The following is a 27,876-nucleotide window of genomic DNA, read 5'->3' as shown; positions in this document are numbered from 1 at the left end:
TTAATTGAAACAATAACTTACCCGGTTATTTCCAGTGGGCAGATTGCAGTGTTGTGAGTTACCACATCTACTGCTAGAGCATTTTTCTGGTCTGCTCTCATCATGATCCCACATGGATGATTCTTTTATACCAGGACAAGATCCAAAGCTACAGGATGCTGTAGTTTGCCCTTTATGTAGGCTTGAGGCCCGGGAGCGTGCTGTAGTTTTCTGTGTGACAGCATTGGTCAGATACTCTTGAAGGTCTAGCTCTGTACATTCCACTGGAGCATGCTCCTGTCTGTAGTGGGAGACTGAAGCACAGTGGGATAAGGGCATCTCACAGCCTGCTTGTCGTGATGAAACACCAGCATCATCAATGTGTCCTAGTAGGAGCTCACCATTCATTTCACAGCTTGAGGTCAATGCAGGTTGACAGACAGCGGAGCAATCAGATGTGTGGACCAGCTGTTGTAATTCAGGTGCGTCAACCTGACAGTAATTTTGTGGAGGCGAACTGGAGAATGCAGGACAAGTAACTGTACTATGAAAAAAGATTTCAAGAGTAATTAATAAATAGTTTCAAACACCAGACATAGCTGCAGAAACTCAGCAGGTCTGGCAACATCTGCAGAGACAGAAACAGAGTTAACATTTCAAGTCCGGTATAATCCTGCTTCATTTTGAGGAACTGCCAGACTGGGAATGTCAACTCTGTTTCTCTCTCCGTAGACGGTGCTGAGTTTCTCCAGCCCTTTCTATGTTTGTTTCAGATTTCCATCATCCACATTACCATAGAATGTACAGTGTATAAGTTGACCTTTGAAGACATCAAAAACGTGAACTGATGGTATGGGTGCATGTGATGCCATTTTGAAATGTCAAAAAACACAACACTGGCAATTCATGTGACAAAGCTTATTGAAGGAATGAGGTGTATAGCGATATGTTTAACTATAATCGAGGAGATTTAAAACAATTAAATTATCTTCAGCATCCAAAATAAAAAGTTCATCAAATTCATTCTGTGACACTTTGGCAATGACCCCATCATAAGGAATCAGATGTGACATTCTCAGATTCATCCTTCCACAACATGTCATCTTAGTCTTCAGCCTTTGCACCAGACACTCTTCATTGTTTGAATGATCTGATGACACTTTGTGTGCAAATAGCAGCCTACATTAACAAAACCGTGCAAAGCATCAAGCGGGCCAGCACACATATTTCCACAATCTGTGAAGGCTTTACTTCTACTAATCATCCAATATTGCATTTGGTGGATCATGATCCTTAAAGGACTCATAAAGGCACACATTTGAGCTTGAACTACAAGCATTAGACTCTCAACCCCATCTGTAATGAGGGTATATTTTCAGCTCAGACATTCATTAGTTATATAGGAGGGGAACATTTCCCACGCTAATAAGTTGCATCCAGTACTTGGCCATTGGGATGCCTACTCAACCCATTGAGAACTGACAATTTCTTGACCATTTACCTTCAGATGGCTTCTACACAGGGACTCATGGACAGACGCCTCTTGCTTTGACACTCTTATCTGGCAACAGATCATCGAAATAACCAAGCTTTGAGTGCAGCAGTCAGAAGTTTTAAGTACCAGCAGGCACTTTGAAAGCTATGGTGAAAGAGTAAGCACATAAGGTGAAAGGGAGGGGTGTCAGATGAGTGGGGACAGGAATGTGTGCATAAAGTGTCAAGTAAGGTGGGAGTGTGCTAAGGGGCCAGGTGGAGAAGATGGAGGATAAGGGAAGGGTGGGGTACCAGGTAAGCAACGCTGCGAGTATATGAGTGTGTGTGTGTGTGTGTGTTGGGGGGTTGTGGGGAAAGAAGGGTCAAAGTACTGGGTAAGCAAGGTGGGAGGTAGTAGGAGAAGGAAAGGGTGGATGGTTATGGTGCTAGATGAGGAGTATGGTGCAAGGTGAGGGACTAAGCTATCAGACGACTGAGATGGAGGTCGATAGAGTGACAGGTACTGAGAAGGTAATGCATTTGATTGGGTCTACATGGACTTCAACAAGACTTTTGAAAAAATCCTGCATGGCTCATTGGTCAAAAAACGAACAGCCCATGGGATCCAAATAGAAGTGGCATGTTGGATCCAAAATTGGATGAGAGGCAGGAAGCAGAGGATGATGGTAGAAAGTTGTTTCTGTCAATGGAAATCTGGGCTTGGCGTTGGAGCCCTTGCTGTTTGGTATACTTCAATGGTATACAAATAAGATTAAGATGTTTGTGGATGACAAAAAGAATGTAGGGTGGTAAATAATGAGGAGAATAGTTGTAATTTGCAATGGGATATCAATGCAACAAACACAGAAAATGCTGGAGAAACTCAGCAGGTCTGGCAGCATCTGCAGGGGAGGAAAACAGTTAACAGTATTAATATTTTGAGTCTAATATGACTCTTCCTAGAACCAGTTCTGAAAAGTGTGAGGAATTGGACTTTGGGAAGGATAACAAGGCATGGGATTACATTATGAATGAAGCATAAAAAAGACCAGAGGAGCCTCGGTATGCTTCAAGGTAGCTGGGCAGGTACATAAACTGGTTTGGAAGACATATGGGATACTTGATTATTAGTCAAGGCATAGAATACAGCAGCAAGCACAAGGGCAGCATGGTGGTTCGGTAGTTAGCACTGCTGCCTCACAGTGCCAGAGACCTGGGTTCAATTCCACTCTCAGGCGGCTATCTGTATGGAAGTTGACATTCTCCCCATGTTTGCATGGGTTTCCTCCAGGTGCTCCTAATGTCCAAAGATGTGCAGGTCAGCTGGATTGGCCATAGGAAATGCAGGGTTATAGGGATAGGGTAGAAGGGTGAGTCTGGGTGGGCTGCTCTTCACAGGGTCGGTGTAGATTCAATGGGCCAAATGGCCTGCTTCCACACTATATGCTGATTAGGGCAAAGCTGAAGTACTATGTACAGTTCTAGTCACCACATTATAGGAAGAATGTGTTTACACTTGAGGGGGTGCAGAGGAGGTTTACCAGGATGCTGCCCAGTTGGAATGCCTAAGTTATGAAAAAAGATTGGACAGGCTGGGCTTTTTTCATTGGAGCAGTAAAGATTGAGAGGGAACCTGACAGTGATGTATGAGGCTGAAGATCATGGATAGGAAGGCACTTTTCCCTTTAGTAGAGGAGTCAATAACCAAGATGAATAAGATTTAAGGTAGAGATAGAATGCTTAGAGGAGAGTTGAGAAGTCTTTTTTCAGTCAAAGGGTGGTAGGAATCTGGAACTCACTGTGTGAAAGAGTAAGCATCTTTATTTTATTTTATTCACTCATGGGACATTGAGTCAGAAACTCTTGTAACATTTCCTGGGTAGCTATTAAACTTCAGTGAGTCAAAGCTCTCTGAATTCTCCAAATTTAAGGGTTTTATTTTTCCAAAGGTTCCAGAAGCAGAGGAATTGACCATCAGAATTATCAATTTCCCAGGCAATTCTTTGGGACTCGGCTGCTCCAGGATTTCCACATGGTCCCAAAGTCCAACAGCACTTTACACGGTTACAACAACTACACAGCCATCGGAATGTCTAAGACAGTACAGATCCAAAACTATATGCATCTAACCATTGTCATGGAGCTGCACAAGAAAGCTCTTGTAGGGAACAAGATTTTTGCCTTTGGTTCTGGGTTGGGAAAATCCCATTGGTTTTAATTTTGCTCCATTAGCCCTGTGGGCTAGTCCTGCCATGAAGAGGGTCTTCCCATATATTCATGTTTTCAGCTAAACTGTTTTCAAACATTTGCACTCCAGTTTGGTTGCTGGTCATAGTCAAAATGTTGCTGATTTGAAGTAATGGTCCTTGTGTTTCAGCTGATGTCTCATCAGAAATCTCTGAGAAGCAGTCGGGTTGTAGCCTCTGATCAATCTAGACCTTCAATACCAGACTCTTTCATTCCATAAAATAGCTACAATAACCAGTTGATGCCATGAATTCTTTGTTGGACTCGGTGTTTGATTTAGTCCACAAAGCCTACAAACACATTGCATTACTGGAGACAAATAACCATTCTGATGATTTTCAAGCACTCATTCCAATATATGCTTCTCAAGATCAGGCCAACAATCAGTCCCTGTCTTGATGGTGCATTTGTTTTTTTTGGCATTCCCTTAAGGGCACATTCCTTCTTCTTCTATACCCACTCCAGTTCTACACACACACCAAATTCCCTCTCTGCAGCATAGCTGTTTGATGAGTTAGCAAATGTTACAATTATTAGCTGTAACACAGCTTTGTACTTCACCAAGTTCTCTGAATTCTGAAGAAAGGTCACCGGACCCGAAACGTTAACTCTGATTTCTCTTCACAGATGCTGCCAGACCTGCTGAGCTATTCCAGCAACTTCTGTTTTTGTTTTGTATTTCAATCATTTTGCTGGAGAGTCCATTTCTATTCTTCTTGCCATGCCTTGCAAAGTCTGTTTGTGGGTATACCTTCAACTCCTGCACATCCTCTTGTTTTGCCTGCTAGGTTCCCTGCACTTGTACCATAAGGTAAGTAAAACATACATTTCCGTACTGAAAAATTTACTGATAGAAGTACAGCAATTTGTAGTTGAGAAAGGAGGGTACAGGAGAAAAGGTCAGCTTATATAGTGAATGTAGTCAAAACATGATTTTAAGCTGCAAATAAAATATAAGTCACCTTATATGCTGGATCAATTCTGACACAGTGATCCATGGTAATACCAACTACATTTGACATCCAACAGTACTTTACTCAAAAACGTACATTAATAAAGAATAATTGTGTCTTCAAATCAGAAATAGGGATGTCTTTATGCAGCTATGCAGGGTCATGGTTGAACAGTTTTGGTCTCCCTACCCAAGATATACTTGAGATAGAGGGAGTACAACCAAGGTTCACTAAGCTGATACTGGGAGGTGGCAGAACAATTGTATGAGGAGAGATTTGTACAAGTCAGCCTGTATTCATCATGATTTCGAAGAATGAGAGGGGATCTTTGAAATGTATAACATTCTAATAGCGGCTGGAAAGACTAAATGCAGGGAGAATGTTCCCTTTGGAGAGGGAGTCTAGAACCAGGGGACACAGTCTCGGGATTCGCGGTAGGCCATTTTGGACAGAGAGGAGGAACATATTCACTCAGAGGGTAGTGAATCTGATGAATTCACTGCCACAAAAGAGGCTGGGTCACTGACTATATTCAAGAAAGAGATTGATCACTTCTTAGATTTTAAGGGCATGAAGGGGTATGGGAAGAAAGTGGCAGTGTCATAGCGAGATTGAGAATCAGCCACGATCAAATGGAATGGCAGAATAGTCTTGAAGGGCCTACTCTAGCTCCTATTTCCTATGATTCTATGTTTCAATAGGGAGTGCTTCATTGTCACAAGTGTGCCTTTTGCATACGGTAGCAAATTGTGACCCTGTTCAATCTCTGAGGTGGAAGTTAAAATCTCATGGCATTACTCGTAATGAGAGCTGGAGAGTTTTCTTAAGTCTCCTGATCAATAACAATCCCTCAACCAGAGCTAAAAATCTGAAGATCGAGTCATTATCATTTGGTTGTTTATAGGAACCTGCCCTTTCACATTTCCTACACTGTGTTGAGCATTACAGTGTAAAAATAAGTAATGATCTGCAGAGCACTTTACAGATAATGAACATCACTACATCAAATCCAAGTTGTCTCCTTCAAAAACATTCAGATATTAGCACCGGTAAGGAGTCCAAGAGATATGAAGGAGCAGGGGAATGAGAGATATGCAATGAGCCTTTCTGAAATAGCAGAGTATTTAATTTGAACAATAAAAAGAACAAGGTAAATTTCAAGAGGTCTCTACATGGAATAGAAAGAGGAATCATTGTTTCTGCTAAGACTAACCACTATCTTTGTCCCAACTAACCTTAAACCAGGGAACAGATGAAACTCTTTATTTCACTGCTAACAGATTCCAAGCAACAGGACTAGTGGCCAAGATGCTGGATGTTCTGACAGCCCTATGAAAGACTTCACATGGAATCTGTATAGAGTATCTTAAAGGTTGTCCAGGAAATCAGCATTCTAGTAACCATAAGCTTAGATCAGTTGATCTGATACTGAGTGGAATTTAAAAGCGGGGCAACTGAAGGCCGGTAACTAAATTCATTCTTTCTGATGAAGTAACTTGAATAATTACTTCCACTTTTTGTTTCATTGAAGTCATTCAAATGAAAAGTAAAAAAAACACCCACTTATTCATGGATTGTAGGAACTGCAGATGCTGGAGAATCTGAGATGACAAGGTATAGAGCTGGATGAACACAGCAGGCCAAGCAGCATCAGAGGAGCAGCTCGCAGTGGGGTTAAAATTGTTTCAGAGATAGTAGGAATTGCAGATGCTGGAGAATCTGAGATAACAAGGTGTAGAGCTGGATGAACACAGCAGGCCAAGCAGCATCAGAGGAGCTGACGAAGGGTCTAGGCCCGAAACGTCAGCCTTCGTGCTCCTCTGATGCTGCTCTACACCTTGTTAACCCACTTATTCATTATGGCTTTTGTGAGTTTGTTAAAAACAATTCCAAAAAGTGTGTCAATTTCATTTCTTTCCCCAAAGAAAATGGGAAAAGCTATTTTTACTGCCTGGTGCGGTATGGAGGTATAACACAGAGAGACCTCTCGGCACTCCTCTCTGCTGAGGTGATTCATCTCAGTTGTACAATAGGCTGTCATTACTCTGTATGGCCTTTACCCACTGAGGAGAAAATGCGAATGATACAAACTCGCGACCAGTTTTATCAGTTTCCTGCTGAAAAATACTTGTGCGGGTATCAGCTGAGGGCAGCGTCATACTCAGCTGGGCCACCCCTTATCTCATGAAGCCCAGATTCACGGCTGATATTTGAGGTATGGAGCTTACTAACGCCTACAGAACCCAAGCCTGAGGCAGCGTCTTCAGGAAAATTCCACATCGAAATCAGAAATTGGTAGTGAAGCTTGAATGACAGGCACCTGAGCCAGAATTGGTTGCAACATTATAATAATTATTCTTCAGGGATCCTGCACTCTGGTGCGCACCAGTGAAAATCACATCAAAAATGTGGAGTCAGCAGGAGGTCATCAAATGTGCACAAGGCAGGCCTGTCCTGCAGGCACTATTCAGATGCTTATGTAAAAAGACCCTGTAAAAAGTATTTCCTGTGTCAATAGGGAAAAGAGTGTTTCTTAGGACTTCCCCAGCCCATCTTTCTCAGCCGAAGTGAAGCACTGACCTGCAATTCGTTAAAAAGATATTGGATTATTTCAGGGACTCCCAGTTCGTTCCTTGGCAAGAACACTACTGATGGATCAAGATGGATCTATTTGGGAATCAGTGCATGTCACCTCACTGCAAGTAAAGGCCGCCAAAGTTATACATGAGTCTGACCAACTTCAGAAGTGCTGTCTCTGTCCTTGGCTACAGCCCCCTTAAGGTGCAGGTGGCAGTGTTGGACTGGAGTGGACAAAGTCAGACGTCACACGACACCAGGTTGTACTCCAACAGGTTTATTTGGAATCACACAAGCTTTTGGAGCGCAGCCCTTTTGTCAGGTGCAGTGAGAGAGCAGAACAGTCGTCATCATCCAATACTTCCCCAGAGCGAAGAAATTATGCCATGTACTTTGCAACCTTCAACATGTCATCGGTGTCAATGAGCACCTTACCAAGACCTTCCCCACGCCTCCACTTCTTGCCTTCAAACAACTGCCAAATCTTAAACAGACCATTGTTCGTAGCAAACTACCCAGCCTTCAGGACAACATTGACCACAACACCACACAACTCTGCCATGGGAACCTCTGCAAGACATGTCAGACCATTGACATGGACACTACCATCACACTCCCACCCACCACATATACAGCAGATATTCATGTGGCTCAGCCAACGTTGTCTATCTCATATGCTGCAGGTAAGGATGCCCTGAGGCATGGTATATTGGCGAGACCATGCAGATGCTACCACAACAGATGAATGGACACTGCACAACAATCGCCAGACAGGAATATTCCCTCCCAGTGAGGGAAGACTTCAGCGGTCAAGGGCATTCAGCCTCTGATCTTCAGGTAAGCGTCCTCCAAGGTGGACTTTGAGATACACAACAATGCAGAATCGCCAAGCAGAGACTGATAACCAAGTTCCGTATCCATGAAGACAGCCTCAACTGTGATCTCGGCTTCATGTCGCACTATAGATGACGCCATCATATGTTGTGTATCTGTAAATTCTTCCTTACTGTCCTGTTTTGACAGCATCACCTTGATAACTTGTTACAATCTCTCCACGTTAGTTAGTTGGTACAGTTTTGAATTTGGCATGCGATTCCAGTCATTTAGTTTGTCTCCAGCACCAACTTATTTTTATTTCTTTGGAATTATCTCTCTGCCTCTCTTAATCGGATTATAGGTCATCCTTTCACTGGCTGTTCAGCTGTTGACACTTCACACACCATCTAACACTCTTGGTCACTTGCAGAGACTTATCATCTAACACTTCACTCACAACAGTTGTATGATCTTTTGATCTCTCTGCCTTTGATCTCTCTGCCTGTAAACTCTGGGTCTGCGTGTTCTCCTCCCTCACTGATCCTAAAGGAGCTGCACTCTGAAAGCTTGTCTGATTTCAAATAAACCTGTTGGACTATAACCTGATGTTGTGTGACTTCTGATCTTGTCCACCCCAATCCAACACCAGCACCTCCACATCATGGCTACCATCAACACCACAAACTGCCGGCTCAAAGTGGAGAGGATTTCCAAGAAGACCGCACGTATCGACACATATCAAGTTTCTGCAGAAATGCAAGAAACCAGGGAAGATCCCAAAAGGACTACAGAGCATGAATGCACTCAAGCTGACCTACAACACACACTATGCTGAGAGTCTCTGCTATTGCACCTCTCGCACACTTAATCATCTTGACAGCCAACTCAACAGTAGACGCCGCAACTTTGAAATTGAGATAGAGTCCATATTCCCAGCTTGTGCTCAAGATACAGCAGAACAGTCACGACTCACTGCCAAGCAGACAAGGCAACAGAACTACATCACCTACATGCACACCAAAAACAACAAACTGGAGAAACTTGGCATCACCGCCAGTAGCCAAGCCTCCCCTGGTACCACAGTTGAAAGCGGTATCACCACAGGGAAAATCCATCATCGTGTTTGACCACATCCTTCAACCAGACGGAATCAAAGTTCTCAGCCAAGGGCTCAATTTCTGCCCCACCACCAAACTGGACCCCATTGGTCTTGCAGCAGACAGAGAGGAATTCATCAAGCGAATGAGGCTCCAGGAATTCTTCCACAAACCCCAAGGTGTCAGCAGTGAGCTCAATGAGACAACCAATGAACCAGAACAGTCCATTGAGAGATCGTGGTGCAGCGACCAAAGAAGAAATGTCGAATTGTACCCCTCCAGAAAGCTGCTACCCCAGGCTCGACATGTATGCTCAGGCCATCAGGAGATGCGTTAACAGCAGATTCATCAGCCACATTCACAAGGTAGTGCAGATCGTCATGCAAGCACAACGCAACGCCATCCATGCTCTCAAGACCAATCGCAACATTATCATCAAACCAGTAGACAAAGGAGCAGCGATTGTCATACAGAATAGAACCGACTATTGCAAAGAAATGTACAGACAACTGAACAATCAGAAACACTACAGACAACTACCTGTCAATCCAACCAAAGGACACACCCATCAACTCAACAGACTGATCAAGAATTTTGATCCAGACTATCCTATGCTCTCTCATCCAGTGTACTTCTCACGTAGGGGACCTCTACTGCCTTCCAAAGATACAAAAAGCCAACATGCCTGGGCATCCCATCATATCAGGCAATGGGACCCTGTGCGAGAATCTTTCTGGCTATGTCGAGGGCATCTTGAAACCCATTGTACAAGAACCCCCAGCTTCTGTCACGAAACTACAGATTTCTCACAAAAACTTAGTACCCACAGACCAGTCGAACCAGAAACTCTCCACGTCAGAATGGACTGTACACAAGCATACCCCATGGCAAAGGCATTGCTGCAACAGCCTCAACACTCAATATCAACAACTGCCAATTTCCAGACGCCATCCTCCGACTCATCTGCTTCATCCTCAAGCACAGTGTCTTCACCTTCAAGAAGAACCAGTTCTTCATCCAGACATATGGATCAGCTATGGGGATGAAATGTGCACCCCAATATGCCAACATTTTCATGTGCAAGTTCGAGCAAGATTTCTTTGCAGCACAGAACCTCCAAGCAACGCTATACACCAGATACATTGACGACATTTTCTTCCTTTGGTCTCATGGGGAGGAATCACTGAAACAACTACATAGCGATATCAACAAGTTTCATCCCACTAGCAGACTTACCATGGACTACACTTTAGAATCAATCTCATTCTTGGACACATGCATCTCCATGAAGGACAGACACCTCAGTACCTCACTCTACCACAAGCCCAAGGATAACCTCACAATGCCGCACTTCTCTTGCTTCCACCCTAAACATATTAAAGAAGATATCCCCTACAGGCAAGTCCGGCGCATACACAGGGCCTGCTCAGATGAGGAGGAATGTGACGGACACTGATGGTTTTGGAGGACGCCCTCATAAGAACAGGATACAATATTCAACTCATCGATCGCCAGTTCTGACATGCCTCAGCAATAAACTGCAATGACCTCCTCGGAACACAGACACAGGATATGACCAATAGAGTACTCTTCGTCACCCAGTACTTCCCCAGAGCGAAGCAACTATGCCATTCTTCACAACATTCAACGTGTCATCAATGATGAAAAGCATCTCGCCAAGATCTTCCCTACACCTCCACTTCTTGCCTTCAAACAACCGCCAAATCTTAAACAGACCATTGTTCACAACAAACTACCCAGCCATCAGAACAACATTGACCGCAACACCACACAACCCTGTCATGACAGCCTCTGTAAGACATGTCAGATCATCGACATGGATACCACCATCACACGTGGGAACACCACCCACCACGTGCACGGCAGATACTCATGTGACTCGGTCAATGTTGTCTATTTCATACGCTGCAGGTAAGGATGCCCTGAGGCATGGTATATTGGCGAGACCATGCAGATGCTACCACAACAGATGAATGGACACTGCACAACAATCGCCAGACAGGAATATTCCCTCCCAGTGGGGGAAGACTTCAGCGGTCAAGGGCATTCAGCCTCTGATCTTCAGGTAAGCGTCCTCCAAGGTGGACTTTGAGATACACAACAATGCAGAATCGCCGAGCAGAGACTGATAGCCAAGTTCCGTATCCATGAAGACAGCCTCAACTGTGATCTCGGCTTCATGTCGCACTATAGATGACGCCATCATACTGTTGTGTATCTGTAAAATCTTCCTTACTGTCCTGTTTTGACAGCATCACCTTGATAACTTGTTACAATCTCTCCACGTTAGTTAGTTGGTACAGTTTTGAATTTGGCATGTGATTCCAGTCATTTAGTTTGTCTCTAGCACCACCTTATTTTTATTTCTTTTTGTAATTATCTCTCTGCCTCTCTTAATAAGATTATAGGTCATCCCTTCGCTGGTTATTCAGGTGTTGACACTACTCACCGTCTAACACTCTTGGTCACCTGCAGAGACTTATCATCTGACACTCCACTCACACCAGTTCTTTTGATCTCTCTGCCTATGAACTCTGAGTCTGTGTGCTGTGCTCTCTCCTTGAACCTGACCAAGGGGCTGAACTCCAAAAGCCTGTGTGATTTCAAATAAACCTGTGAGATGATAACCTGGTACAGGTCTCCTTAAAACATGAGGGATCTGCCATAGTTCTGTTGTTATTAAGGCAAATCGGAAACTTCCCGAAATGATAGAGGCCTGATACCAAGTCATTAGGCTCCTGGACTGGTGGCCTGTTTCCCTTGCTCCATCCCATCACCTTAGGCCACCTCCCTGGAGGCAGATGAAGCCAGGGGGAGGTGGGAGCAAGACTACCCATCTTTCCATCGGATGGTAGACAAGTCAGCCATAAATTCCATCAAATACCCATTATTTTAGACTAATTAGGATTTTGCAGTTCTAAGTTCTTGTAAGTGTTGGAAAACACTGCGGTTGCACGGTAATGGGCCTCCCAGTAGCCGTGTGTGTGTGTGTGTGTGTGTGTGTGGGTGTATGTGTGTGTGTGGTGTGTGTATGTGCGTGTGTGTTTGTGTGTGGTATGTGTATGTGTGTGTGGTGTGTGTTGTGTGTGTGTGTATGTGTGTGTGTTTGTGTGTGGTGTGTGTTGTGTGTGTGTGGTGTGTGTTGTGTGTGTGTGTTTATGTGCGTGTGGTGTGTGTGTGTATGTGTGTGTTGTGTGTGTGTGTATGTGTGTTTGTGTGTGTTGTATGTGTTCATGTGTGTGTGTGTTGTGTGTGTATGTGTGTGTGTATGTATGTGTTTGCAGTGTGTGTGGTGTGTGTTGTGTGTGTATGTATGTGTGTGTGCGTGGTGTGTGTATGTATGTGTGTGTGTATGTGTGTGTGTGGTGTGTGTGTGTGTATTTATGTGTGTCTGTGTCTGTGTTTATGTGTGTGTGTGTTTATGTGTGTGTGGTGCTGGGGGGGTGGTAGAAGTGGAACTACAGGCAAGTCCATATCTGTCAGGCTTGAACGGCAGCTATGCTAAAGGATTTTTCTTTTATTTTGTGCTTTTATAAATGTTGGAGAGAGGGCACCTTCATTCTGGAGCTCCATCTCATTTTCTTACCATGAAAAGCCAACTTCAATGCCAATGTTGGAAGGCCCACTATTGGCCTTCCAGCTTCGAGAGTCCACCCATCATGATTCACTGGACAGTGAGTCTGTCCTCTGGCCAGTAATGGATCTATCTAGGGAGCATCACTGTGAATGACTGTTTCCCACACACAGTGCAGGATTCTGATCCCCAATTCAACCTCATAGTGGGGCCCTGAACTCTGCAGACAAACGTCTGCCCCAGATCTTTTCAACTGGGACTTGGTGGTCTTTCACACACATTCTGCTGGATGGCCAATAGGAACCTGAAGGAATGTCAGTCCCATGTGCTACATAGTCATTTTCTCAGTTACATCATCTGCAGTTGTGCCTTTTTGCAATGAGATGCATTTGTACTTCAATCAGGTTATTACTATAACAGGTACATATTAATAGGCTTTATTACAGCATAACACACTGGGAGTTCAGCATTCCAGTAACATTAAGACCTTTAAGAATTTTGATGGAAAATTAATTCTACTCTTGGCGCAATTCTATGCAAACTAGCTTTTTAAAGACCCATTTGAACATTGCCTACACCCCCTCAGTGGATACAAGTAAAATAAATAACCAGTGCTCTGGTTCACAGATTTAATTCACCCCAACCAGGTGATGTCATCCTACAGTAATCTCTGACAGAATAGGAATTTTGCAATTTACCTCCGGCCTTTGTCTTGAGATCCTGATGGAGAGAAATAGGCCACAATACATGATCTTAAGGTCGATGGTGCATCTTCAGACTGAACCACATCTGCTGGTCCTGAGTATAAAAGTAGAACACAAGGAATTACGATACTTGAATGACATTCTGCAGTTACACTAGCTTCTCTTGGTCAGAAATGCTAATTCAGTTAGACTTCAACTGCACCTTGGGGTGTCAGGACACCCACAGTGACGTTACGACGGAAGTTTCAGGAATTTGAGCCAGCTACAATGAAGGAACTGTGATATAGTTCCAAGTCAGGAAGGTCTTCCCATGTATTGGCCTTTGTCTTACCAAGTAGTAGAGGTGGAAGGTTTGGAAGCGTCTGTCAGAGGAGACTGTGAGTTACTGCAGTACGTCTTGCAATTGTTACACTGCCACCAGTGCTCTGGTGGTGAAGACAGTGAACATTAGAGGCAGTGGAAAAGGTACTAATTACTCTTGTTGGAGGTGGCTATTGCCTGGAACACATGTGGCACGAATGTTACTTGCCACTTGTTAGCTGAACCTGGATGTTGTCCAGGTCTTCTGCATTTAGATACAGACTGCTTCAGCATCTGAGGAGCTGGGAATGGTGCTGAATATTACACAGTCATCAGCAAACATCTGACCTTATGCTGGAGGTTATTGATAAAGCAGCTGAAGATGAATCTCCAGTTGCCACAACCATCTTCTTTGTGCCATGTTTAACTCCAACCAATGGACAACTCTCTTGCCCAATTCCCACTGACTCCAGTTTTGCTAAGGCTCCATGATGCTAAACTCAATGAAATGCCACCTTCATGTCAAGGGCAATCACTCTGAGCTCAAGATCAGTTCTTTTGTCCATGGTTGGACGAAAGCTTTAATGTGGTTAGGAGCCAGGTGATCTAACAGTAACTAAACTGAGCGTCAGTGTTCAGGTTATTCCCTTGAAATTTGATAACATTGTCGATGACTCCCTTTCCATCACTTTGTTGACAATGACATTACCATTTGTGAAATTCATTCACATATTATGTTAAATACATGAACACCTTCACTAAACTGGCAGAGTCAGAAGTTCCACATAAACATGCCCAGTGCCCATATATTGGCATCCACAACATAAAGTGGGAATCTGTTATATAGAAACATTACTTAACGCATAACCGAGTATGATTTTCTACATAATATTCCACAATAAGACAACACAATTAACACTTTTGATATATTACTGAACGGTCTCATTGAAACATATACAATTCTGAGCTGGTTTCTGGAAGGAAATCTACCCTGCTTCAAAATAAAGGTCTCGTCCATTTATGATTGAGATGATAAGAAATTTCTTTACTCAAAGTACTGTGAATCTTTCAAATCCTTTTCTCCAGAGACAGTGGGGATGCTCAGTCCTTTGTTGTATGCAAGGCTGAGATCTTTAAGTTTCTGAACATTACAATGAAGAAGCAGCGGATGTGGCATAAAAGTGGGCCTGAAGTCAATCAGCCATGATCTTGTTAAATGGCAGACCCAGCTCAAATTAGTGTATGGCTAACCGCTGCTTCTGATGCTCAAGTGGACTTCTCTTACCTGCAGGATGTGCTATATTGTGGCCAGAAGTGATCTTCTGACAGCGTATGATCAAACTCTCAGTGCTCGCGTCATCCACTTGTCCCTCAGAACATGAAGATTCTATTCTGGCTCTCTCAGTCACGGGGGGTCTTGGGTGTCCTGAAAAGTGAAGCATTTACAGAATCAGCCAACATACCATGATGCAGCAGTGTGTTACATTCAATATGTTGGACCCAGATGGGAAGTTCTTTCAGCATTAACAAGAGAAGTTTGGGTAACGGAAAGTGACTCAGTGCAGAAAGAAAAAAATAGGATTCGCAAATGCCTTTTATAATCCCTGCACACCCCAATGTTTTACAAGCAAATAAATAGTTTTGAAGTGTAGTCATTGCTGTGCACTAAGGAACAGAAGAGAAATCGAGATGAAACAAGAAATATCATGAGGAGGCAAAGCCAAGCTTGAGGTTTAATACACAAAAGATTGTAAAGAATGGTTCCCGGGAACAAATGCAGAAGAAAATAAGAGAATATATCATTAAATATTGACTTTAACAGAATGAAAATCTAAGGATAAGGGAAAGCATTGAAGACAGGCAATTCCTCACGAGCTCCAAATGCACTCAGTGGTGAGAGAGTTACAGCTCATACCAGTTCAAACCAACGCAGAGTGACGAACCTCCATTACCATTGTTCTGCTTTTCTGCAATCAGCTTTCTGCAGTAGAAGAGACAGAGCAGCAGGGTGGTCAGCAGCACCGTTGTCAGGACGCTACAGATCACAGCTACAAGGGCAGTGTTGTATGGACCAGTGTCAGAGCTCAAGACCCTCGCCACATCTAATCTGGAGACGCCTGTGAAGCAGATAGAGGGGAAATTGTGGGAAATCCAAATGCAGAGTTCTTACCTCTTCAATCGTCTTAATGTCTCTACTGAGCCGGTGATGCAAATTACCATAGTTAATTCACCCTTTTACGGTTGTCCACATCCAATAACTTTCTTGCTACATTTTATAAGGGATTTCTTTTGCCTTTTGGAACATAAAATGGAAGTTGGATGGCTATATACCAAAGTACTAGCAGAGTTTTGCAACTTTAAGATCAAGTGGAATTGTGTGGTGTGCATTTTAGCTGCACAAGATGCTATTACGTTTTGGAGCAATGAGGTGAACACTTTATGATACAGAGTGCCACCAGGAGCCTTTGAGTTAAAGAAAAACTGCCTAATGAGTTTTAAAATCAGCATGAGCAAACTACACAGTGAAGTTGGTAAACAGTCATAAATTCAGTGGGACTGGAGCTTGCTCAATTGGTTTATGGATCAGGGCTGACCCAGTGGCACATGCCCCCATTGACTGAAGCTAAATGTGTCATAACCCGTGATTACTTGGAAACATACTGGGAGGAGGGGTTAACCCAATTCCAAATATATCTCTACAATAACCTTACTTGTAGGGTTTTTGCAATGCTTTAAAGATGGGTTATTTAAGATGTATAACAGAGACTGCAGTCAATGCACAGCAGACCTCTCACCTTGCAAACTATTTCATACTGGAATAATCATGTTCACACATTAAATGCCCTGTGAATATTACTTCCTGCATTTTCAGCCACAAACCTCAGTATCTGTGTGCTGCTGTGAGCAGCAGAAAGGAGAAACATGATGCCTGACTGTGAAATAAACTACCCTTTAATCTCATTTGATCATTATTTGTGGATTGGAACGACAGAAAGATTGGGAAAGATCCTGGTTAACTGCTAATAGACAGTAGTGGTCTCATTCATCACTGGCACTGTTTTCTATGCTTAAAGAACACTTGAGAAGTATTGTAATGTTAAATTCTCATTTCAGCCAAAAAATTGTTTCAGTGAGAATACTGTACTAGAAATTTTTTCAGTCTTTATTAATGTTATCTGTTTAACACAGATTTTTTTAAAAAAAATTCTCTGTCCCACATATTATTCCTGCAGTCAGAATGGATGTACAACCTGTTCCAAGGTCTCTGCCAGTACCTCTCTATTAATAGTATTGCAAAACATATGGTTGGGGTTTTCACTTGCTCCTATGACCTGACCTTTGTATGACACTGTCCTTTATTTGGAAGGAGAAATCAGAAGACTATTAAATGGAGGAATTGTAGACATGGATCTTGTGCTCCAGTGTTCTACAGCACTCCAATTTCAACAGCCCACACTCAGGTTGTCAAACCATGAAGAATAAGCTGGAGGTCCCAGGATTTGAAAATTTATCTCTAGGACACTGGTTCAAGTGACCCAGGATAAGAAAAATCAGAAGGAGATCGAAAGTTATTTGAATGTTTAACAGCTTATGAAAAATATCGCAGATGAGATGTAAAGTTATCTATTTTCCAAGTGGGAATTAAAGGCTTTTTGCTGTCATGGAAAAGTAACATGTCACGAGAACTCAGAATGAGAGATGGGAGTTGGAAGCACAAACCTCCAGAGTGGGTAACTCAACTCCCAAACATCCCATCAGACAACTGTCCCTTGTACAACTTCCCATGAAAATGAGGACTATGAATGTCCTCAAGCCACAGGAAAAGACAGCACAAGGTGAAGTGATCACTTACACTGAGGTTCACTGGGAGGAGCTGAATCCGTGCAGGGAATGCACTCTGTATCTGGCAATCCTCCAAGCCGGGTCTTCCTATAGAATCTACAAGGAAGCAAAAGACTTAGTGAGAAACCCCAGTAGATGTGCACCATCTATATCATGCAGAATCAAAACGAGACGGTAATGAATATAAGAAAATATTAATGGAGAACTAGCAATTAGGCAACACTGGTCTAGACCTTTACAGGGCTGGAGACTGGATGACATTTTGAGCAATTTCAGGAAAAAAACTACATTTGCGATTCAACTGAAGATAACAAACAGAGAATGTTTTCATGGACACATTTATGTAACAACCTGAACACTCCTCCACTCCTTGCACTATTACTAAGACAGTGCACAGGAACCTTACACTGCAGCTGGCTATGTGAAATCTGACCTGGGTGTCCTTGAAACTGAGATTGTGTACCCTAATTGGAAGGGAGTTCTGTTCTGCAGAATTGGCACCCCTCATTTCATTAACTACAATTCAAATATTAACAATATGCATTCTCTCAATCCTATAAAATAATTGCCCTCCATGTTGCATGAGAAAAACCAGCCCATTTGATTCACAATTTACTTACCACTTACTAGTACAGGCTTGTCACGAGGTCACAAAATGTAGTTTTCCGTGTTTCGTGTCAGCCAAGACATTGACAAGTATAAAATGGAATATGCCAACCCTTTTGTTAAAATTACTGAATATAGGGAAAATGAATCTCGAAGAACAGAAGGAGAATCACTGCGTTTCCACTCACCCTGGCAAGCATTTCCCACACACAGCATTACGAGACACTGTGCAGTTCCTGACTTGAATCCGATTCACGAGCGCACAAGAAAGGCACAGCTTGCATTTCTGCCGGCCCCAGCTGTCTTTGTACCTGTTGGATCCACAGATCACACACTCTGTACCGAACCCAACTCCAAACCCACAGTCCTGTAAGAATGATGTTAACAGTCATCAACTCAGTAAGCTTCCAAATAAGGACCACTGCAACATTAATGATGATTTTATGCTTCCAAGGCCAGCACTGTCAAAGGGAATGCACGTCAGGAGAGTCCTCTGGTAGGTACGGACCTTGTGTTCCAATGTTCTCAGCATTCCAGTATTGCCATCCTACAAATAAGGACCACTGCAACATTAATGATGATACCTAATGCAGACATCAGGCTAGGTGGGAAAGTATGCTGTGAAGAAGACAAAAGGATGTTACAGACAGGTTGAGTGAATGGGCAAACATCTGGTGATGGAGTTTAATGTGGAAAACTGCGAAGTTGTTCACTTTAGTAGGAAAATTAAAAAAAAAGAAAAGCATTACATAAATGGAGAATGACTGCACAACTCTGAAAAGCAGAGGGATTTGCCTATGGGTCACAAAACATCGATGTACCAGTACAGCACATGATCAAGAAGGCTAACAGGATACTTTCCTTTATTATGAAAGGAATTGAACATAAAAAGTAAGGATGGTATGCGTCAGTTATACACGGCACTGGTAAGAACACATTTTGGATACTGTGTATTGTTTTGGTCTCCTTGTTTATAGATTGTAAACGCATTGGAGACATTTCAGAGGAGGGTTACTAGTTTGATACCTGGAATGAGTGGGTTGTCTTGTGAGAATAGGGCATATTTCCACTTGAGACTGGAAGACTGAGGGATGGCTTGATTCAACTGTGTAATATTCTGATCGATCTTGGTAAGTAGAAAGTAGAAAGAATGCTATTTCTTGTGGGTCAGTCCAGAACTAGAGAGCACTGTTTTAAAGTTAGGAGCCACTCTTTCAGGGCAGAGGTAAGGAGAATATCTCTCTCTCAGAAGATTGTTCGACTTTGGAACTTGCTGCCTCAGGACGCAGTGGACATGGCATGATTGACTATTTCTAAGACAGAAGTGAATAGATTCTTGTTAGACAAGGGAATCAGGGGTTATAGGTGGAGAAAGATGTCAATGTGGAATTTTAAACATAAACACATTAACCATGTTCTTAATGAGTGACAGAGTAGGCTTTAGGGGCTGAATAGTCTACTTCTGCTCCTATTTCACATGTTTACATGCCTGTATGTTCATATTGCCACCTATTTTCTGTTTTTCACCACCTACAGACAAAAACACACAGCAACAGCTTTCACAGAAGATGGCCATGATGTGTGTGGTCCTCTGTCAGAAGGGAGGTGCCTTAAAACAATAGTTCTATCCTGTCCTCCTTCCATTCATAATTCCTATTTGCAAGTGTTTTTACATTGTCCAGGAGGTTAAAAAGCTGAAGGGGAAGCTCATTAAATACATGAAGGAGAAAGGAATAGAGAATACATTGACAGATGAGATGAAGTAGGGTGGGAGCTAGAGCATAATTGGCTGAATATCATTTCTCTGATTTAAATTCCATGCCATTCTGTGCAGTTTCACTGTTAGCACAGCTCTAGATATTGAGTATGTGACAGAAGCAAGATATGAAAGGTGGAAGTTTTCTCATGTTAATGACTTGCCACCAGTCACCAGGGTTATGTTTGTATTCCTTCAGCATATTTCGGCAACCTATACATTATGCAATAAACACAATGATTAGGAACATGACCTTTAATAAATTATTTTATTTCCCTTTTTAAATGCTTTAGGATTGATTACTTCAAGCACCATAACAAAGGTCCACAGCACACTCTCTGATGTGATCTCTCACCACCCTTTCTATTCTAGCAGGCAAATCAAATCAGCAAAGGTTGAAATCTGAGATTGCATTAATCATATTAAAATTGATATTGAGCTTAATCAAGAGTGAATCTACATTGTTAACAGTTGAAGAGGAAGATGATTGTAGTGAATCTGCTCTTCATTTGAGGCAACTCTCTTAAAGCAAACTCACTAAGCTATCATGTCTGCCCCTGTGCGAAGTCATCAGATATTCTCTTAGTAACTAAGAAGTATCTCTGTATTGATTGGACTTATTGCTGGCTCACTGTGCAATTTCATACCTTTGACAGTTCCATTCCAGGTCCACATTCTTTACAAACTTTGCAGGTTCCATCAACATCCCAAAACTCGTTCTCCTGGCAATCCCTCACGCTGGTTAAAACACCGAGAGGCTAAAGAAGGAGTCAGAAAGGATAAATAATTGATGTTATGCTGCTCTGCAGGTATGTCTTCATCTCAAAGCCAGCATCCAGTTGAATGAGATGTCTGATCACTGCTTTTTTTTTTGTAAATGTTGTTTTAAGATTTTACTCTTATTTGCTTTGTCTCCGTGTAAAGCAATTCTTTGACAGCGATGACAGCTCCAACTACAAAAACATCTCACAGTGGCATCTGACATGAGATGTGAAATATGAGCACTATTCATAAGATCCCATGGATTAATAGATGTTCAACAGAGCACTGCACAAATAGACTGGACGGACCAACACATACCAGCTGCTCCTGGGATCAAAATAGAAAGTCTCACAAGTCAGAGCAGCAAAAGACATTACTTGTGTTTTATTCACAGCCACAGTGGTACATTTTGGAAAAGATTCAAAGTTTCCTAATCAATGAAACCTTTGCCACAATTTTAATCCTGCCAGTGAGGATTTCCATTATGTAACACCCAGCATTCCACCACCAGGGTCTTCACGGTCACTGGTCCTACACACCACTGACAGGCCTTCTAAACATTTAAATATCATTGTCTAATTTGGACTTTAGTGCTGCACGTTGCATGAACTGTGCGAGTCGATGAAGCTGGTGGACAGGTGGTAGCTTCTGGATCACATGCAGGTGCAACTCCAGGACATTCTTAGAATCATAGAATCATAGAATCCGTACCATGTGGAAACAAGCCCTTCGGCCCAACAAGTCCACACTGACCCTCAGAGCATCCCATCCAGACCCATCCCCCTATAACCCACCTAATCTACACATCCCTCAGCACCATGGGCAATTTAGCACGGCCAATCCACCCTACCCTGCACATCTTTGGTCTGTGGGAGGAAACCGGAGTACCCGGAGGAAACCCACACAGACACGGGGAGAATGTGCAAACTCCACATAGACAGTCACCTGAGGGTGGAATTGAACCCGGGTCCCTATCACTGTGAGGCAGCAGTGCTAGTGACTGTGCCACCGTGCTGCCCCTCTTTTGAGCAGAAATGTAATTTCATTAAAATTAGGGCTCATGCTTTTAAGAGGGAGGTGAGAATCCCTTGGAACATAAGTGGAGTGTGTCGCGATTGATACAGGTGGCAATCCACACCCTTATTCCCCACCCATGGTGTGAACTCCATGCTATTTCATCTCCCCTGCTCCAGAAGCCACCACTGACTTCCACCTGGGGATCAAGGATCGATGATTTAGTTCAATTTCAAGCATTTGAAAATCGATAAGACCCTTCCCCCACCCCTGCCTGCAGGCAGTAGGTGGTCTGGTCAAATCCAAAAACCCAACAGGATGGCTCGGAAGCGGTTTTTGACACAGCAGTAGGGTGTGCACCTAGCTGGCTGTTTAATCACCACTGCCCTACAAATAGAACTGAAGCACGTTAAATCAGGGGCAATAGTCTCTGGAAGGTGACAAGGAGGTTCTGAGATCTCTCATCACAGAATAGATAAGGTAACATTGCTGGTACAAATCCTTCTATACAAATATGGAATTTCTGATCTGAAACTGATCAATTGAAGCAACCATCAACAATACTTTGTAAAACACTGGTCTTGGAAATGAAATAAAACAAAGAACTGCTGATGCTGGAGATCCGAAACAAACAAAAACAGAAATTGCTAGAGAAACTCAGCAGGCCTGGCAGTATCAGTAGACAGAAAACAGTATTTACATTGAGTCCAGTGATGCTTCTTGTTCTAAAGAAGGGTCACAAATGTTGCCCAGACCTGCTGAGTTTCTCCAATCTTGGAAATGATTTTGCCTGTTATTGTGGCTAGCAAGGGATGAGAAAAATTAAACGCCAGAGGCTTCCTGCCCACTAAGCTTTTTGCTGGCATACTACCTGGAAAAGTACCTGGTCTTTGCACTTGTTAAGCAACTGAGTGCCTGAGCTGAAAGCTATTATAACCATTCAATCTTTAATATGAACAAGGAGAGTAATACTTACCAGAGAAAAGAAAATGAGAAGCTCCAGTTGTGGTCTCATGTCCAACACTCTCTCTTAATATTTCAAGAACTGATCAGGATTTACAGCCTGCAATTTGAACACAGATTTTCATATACATCTTGTTGAATTAAGACTTTTCATTGCGGCGTCACTGTAGCAGTTCAGATTCCGCCCCTCCATCAATAAGCTTCTGATCTCACTTTTATTGCTAATCAGTCAATGAGTGCCTCCACCAGCTTATCTTGCCTTATCTGGTGACAATAACCAAAGTGAAATTAGGTAAGAAGCAACAACCCAGTTACTACTCTTGTGTGACCTTTAACTTGGCCAATCATTTCCTTCACCGATTCCTGTCTGTTTTTAAACAATAAAAAGGGTATTCATCATTGTGGGATTTGCTTTTGTTTAAAAATTACAAGGAAAAAATATTTTGTAAAGCTCTCAAAGGTGAAAACTCTTTCCATAAAGGCAAAGGGAGAGCTCACACAAATATTCTATGTTGATAGAATACAGGAAAATGTCCAACTCCATTAAACTCAGCAGCAAATAAAAACAGCCATGTCCAGCACAGTCCACAAACAACTGCTAGCTAACTGCTCAATTAAAATTAACCATGTTTCCTCAAACTGCCTATTTGGTTACTCAGTTATTCACGGGTTGCCCCTCAATTTGGTTGTGTTTAAAATATGGTTTCTTCAAAAATAATTTACTTACAGCCAAGTTTCCTAAATTGTGCAGTTTGTGGTTATTAGCTTTAGGATGTCACCGAATTTCAGAAGGCCAGTTACTTCATCGAGTCCAGGCCAGTTCTTTAATCCAAACTAATCTTACATCCTGCTCTCTTCTAAATTTTCTTCATGTTACTCTGTCTCAAATATTTATCTAATTTTGCCTTAGGATTCAGTGGTCTCTGCCTCAGCCACTCACTGTATCGAAGGAGTCACTGTCTCAATAATCTGCTGCTTAAAAAAATTCTGCATAATCCCAACACATGATAACAACACTGAATTTATGATCTCTCATCACTTGACAGTCCATCTTTATTTATCCTAATAAAACATACAGTCATACACCAAGGAAACAGACCCTTTGGTCTGTTTTATATATATATTTCTCATGATCATCTCTCAAGGAAGTTGTCCTAAGATTTCAAGTGCTTGCGATTTAGTTTCGCATTACTGATGTTATTATGGTTACATTTCAAAATTAAGCCAAAATAAAGTCTAAGATAAAAGATATAAGATCTGCACATCTTGTTGGAAGACAATTTGAACTGACATCAAATGATTGGTTTTATTGTACGACTCTTACAGCAAGGTGTAATATTTATTTAATGCATCATGTTTTTCTTGGCTTTGTCCACTTCACGAACATGGTCAGATTGTCATTTCAGAACAGTCATGATCCTCCTCTGTTTAAGTTGTTTTTCGTTGCTGTGCAGTGCAGTCACATTTGCTCAATTTCATTCCTACCTACTGGGTCAGGAAGAGTGTCAGGCTAGGGGTGACATGCACAGACATGATGGGCTGAAAGGTCGCCTTCTGTGCCATAAACTATGATACTATGTTATACCAACAGCAACAGGCCTTGTTCTAGTAATGCTCCTGTCTTTGGAGATTAAACCACGTATTTTCAGAGGCAGGTGAGGGAACTGGCACAGGCAGGGATGCAAATTCAATTTATATATTTACATCAGGTTCCAAATTTACAATTCTGACTTTGGCAATATTCTTTATTAAAAATCACACCTTGTGTTTAATCATTTGGTGAGCTGATCTGGAGGCAAGAAAGACAGAGAAAATAAATACATTTTCAATGTTTAATCCATGACTGTTGAACAGATCACCATTTAAAATAGTAACAGCTCTCCCTCTCTCTCAGATGCAGTCAGGTCTGTTTAGAATTTGCGCATTTTCTACTTTGGATTTGGTTCAAAGTGCTCGTGTTTTCTCCAAGAAGCAGGGAGACATCACCCATGGCTCTGTTGATTGCACCCTCAGCAGAGACATAAGATTATAATCACACCAGCAAATGACCACAGCGTGGATGAACACCCCAACTGTGATACGGAGGGAGTTATGCTCTTTTGTTTTGGATGAGACATAAAATGAAGGCCCTATCCACTTTCTCAGATAGGTATAATGTATCCTATGACATAAATTCAAAGAGCAAGGGCATTGTCTCTGGCATCCTTGCCCTTTCCCCAATCAGCATCACTCAAACAGATTAACTCAGTCATTTTAACTTCATTATTTGTGAGACCTTACAATAGTGACTACACTTCGAAAGTTCATCATTATTCCAAAGTGTTTTGTGGACATTCAGTGGCCTTGAACTCAATTTCAATAAAAATCTTTTTTTCCACTTAACCTTCAGGTGCCCCTTCCCCTTCACCAACTGCAATGCCCTCATAACTCTTGCCTGATAAACTTTTACAAGTATCAGAGACCATTATTTTTCATTATCATTAAACCCCTACAGTGTGGAAACAGGCCCTTTGGCCCAACAAGTCCACACTGACCTTCACAGCATCCCACCCAGTCCCATCCCGCATAACCCATCTAATCTACACACCCCTGAACACTACAGGCAATTTAGCACGGCCAATCCACTAGCCTGCACATCTTTGGACTGTGGGAGGAAACCAGAACACCCGGAGGAAACCCACACGGACACGGGGAGAATGTGCAAACTCCACACAGACAGTCGTCCGAGGCTGGAATCGAACCCAGGTCCCTGGCGCTGTGAGGCAGCAGTGCTAACCACTGTGATGGTGAGTGCTGTAACCCAGAAAATCTGCTCCCAACTACCAGCCAGCACTTCCCATGGGATTGTGACAGGTTACGAATTTAACAGATATGTCTGGGCATGTACATTGGTCTTGATGTGATGGAGGCTAATATCCATCCACCTGATTTGCACTGAAAATTAATAATCAGGACACTGACAATTTATATTTATATTGCACTTTTAATGTGAAAGCTGGCCATCTAGAAACTGGAAATGTCCAATAACCAACCATTATCATAAGCTGAAATAAACACAGAATGGCAGAGAAACTCAGCAGGTTCACCAGCAGCTGTGGAGACACAGTTAACAGTCAGAGTCTGGAACGACTCTTCTTTAGAACATATTTTTGTTATTATAAACTGACTGGCATGGATTTTAGGTCTTACCAACTTATTCAGTTAACTGCTGCATTGGCAAGGATCAGTTAGCAGCTTGGTCTTTTCCCAACTCCAAGCAACACTGGACTCTGCTTGATCCGATTCTGCGCAATCCACCTGACCCAAAGTCCAGCTTTACAAGACAGGACATCGAGGATATTCCAGAGTTTAGGGTCTAGGCAACCACCAGGCACAGTCCTGACTGATGAAGTCATTAAATTTGGTAATGCTCAAAAAGAGCGTGAGCACAGGTAGCAGGGGTACAGAGGATTAGCCGGATTCAGGTCAGTCTGAAGCAGGAACATGGCAGTGCACTGATCTTGTGTGTTCAATATCTGAGTAAGTACAGTGGGGACACAGTTAACCATCGCAAACATCAGGCCTAAATTTGCCATCTCACCAAGACAAATGGAAATGAATGAGGCAAAAGAGTATAAGGGCGATAATTTAAATGGTTGGGGTGCACTCTAGCCATTGTCTGCTGGCAGAATTGTTAATAACTTCTGAATACAGCACTCACAAGTCTGTCCTGGCTTTTAGATACAGAAGGTGAATGACTCAGGGGACTGGGAGAGAAATGGCAAAAGGGCAAGTCCTCATCACATTCTTCAGTCCCCTGAGAACTACACCAGTTCAGGCCTCCCATCACATCACCCCTGAAGGATGTAAACCCGAAACGTCAACTTTCCTGCTCCTCTGATGCTGCCTGACCTGCTGTGTTCGTCCAGCTCCACACTGTATTGACTCGGACTCCAGCGTCTGCAGTTTTTGCTATCTGTTAGTTGCTTCATTAGCGGCTGTAACTTCGGTTGCTTAGACTCTTTAGCTTCGGACATTTACAGCCCCAAAACCTAAACCTTTCCAAATCTCTCTCCTCGTTTAACAATATATCTTCAAACCTAACTCTGTGACCAAGCTCCTAGTCTCCTCTCCTAATATTTGATTAGATGGTTGAGAATTTTGTCTGATAACACTGCTCTGTAGCTCCTGAGGGAATACGGAAAGTGCTAAATGCAAGTTAAATACAGAAAACCACCCATCATTTTCAATACCACGCTCCACAGGTGGTCTATTGATTCTAAAAAGCAGGGATATGCCATTAAATGCATGTGCAGTATACACTATTAAACGACATAAAGTCTTCCTATAACTTGTCAAGTGTAATGGTGTTCAATCTCATTCATCTATAATCAATCAGCTGCTAGACCTTTATAAACTTTCGAAAGAATTAAAAGCCCCTCCCTCAGTATATTCTTGAATCCTTGACCTCCCTTCAGATTAGTAAAGGGGAGAATTGTGAAAATATTGAGCAGTGAGGTTTTCTCTGCCCCTCTGTCCCAGGCTTCTGTACATGCCCCAACATGTCCATGTGCACATTGCCTTGCACTGCCGAAAAACTAACAGAAGTGAATTAACCAACGCACTCCGTATTTTAAACAGCTATGTGAATGCACAGCGTGGCTTCAGGCAGTAACTTAGATAAATAATGGTGAAATGTTTCCTTAAAATAAATCGGACTGTTTCAGAGGTTAATTACTGCACATTAAGAATATATCACGTCAGTCTGATGTCGCCTTAGCTGTCACGGATTCCAACAGATCGTAGTTTAAAATTCCAGTTTGTTAATCTAGAAACGATTTAAAAACCCAAATATGAAAACTATTTCACAGAATATGTGCACTTATTTGCATGAGCGTTTGTCTACTGGATATCAATGTTTGATTTCTTTACATCCCTCTGCCAGAGAACAAGCGAGGCATTCAACAACAATATATTTATATTGAATCTGAAATCGCTAATCTCTCGAATGATTTTCTACTGCTCAGTAACTGTACGGATGCAAATATTCTTTTATCCAAGACAACGCTGTCAACTGTAACTCCCTTCTCTGTCTCATTACCTTTCTCCAGTTTCCTCACGGACTGTGCTGACATCAAATTTTAAACCTGTATTTCATTCAATCCTGTGCAATATCTGGAGCCAGAAATTCATGTGGATTTTTGTCCATTGC

General features: G+C 42.4%; 1 protein-coding gene across 1 annotated transcript; it reads right to left on the bottom strand.

The window, feature by feature from the left end:
* Window positions 1–27,876, bottom strand: LOC109920938 (tumor necrosis factor receptor superfamily member 19-like). The gene is made up of 9 exons (XM_048605279.1): window positions 27,766–27,876; window positions 22,699–22,785; window positions 20,594–20,704; window positions 18,379–18,557; window positions 17,595–17,680; window positions 15,694–15,858; window positions 15,027–15,167; window positions 13,436–13,535; window positions 1–523 (listed from the first exon to the last, which is right to left on the bottom strand). Exons 2-9 carry the CDS (start codon window positions 22,735–22,737, stop codon window positions 1–3), a joined length of 1,344 nt encoding a protein of 447 aa, XP_048461236.1. The 5' UTR covers window positions 22,738–22,785; window positions 27,766–27,876.

This window comes from Rhincodon typus, chromosome 14, assembly GCF_021869965.1.
Source record: "Rhincodon typus isolate 14 chromosome 14, sRhiTyp1.1, whole genome shotgun sequence".
Lineage (NCBI taxonomy): Eukaryota > Metazoa > Chordata > Chondrichthyes > Orectolobiformes > Rhincodontidae > Rhincodon > Rhincodon typus.
Note: the sequence above shows the minus strand (reverse complement) of the source record. Positions and strands in the feature narration are given on the sequence as shown.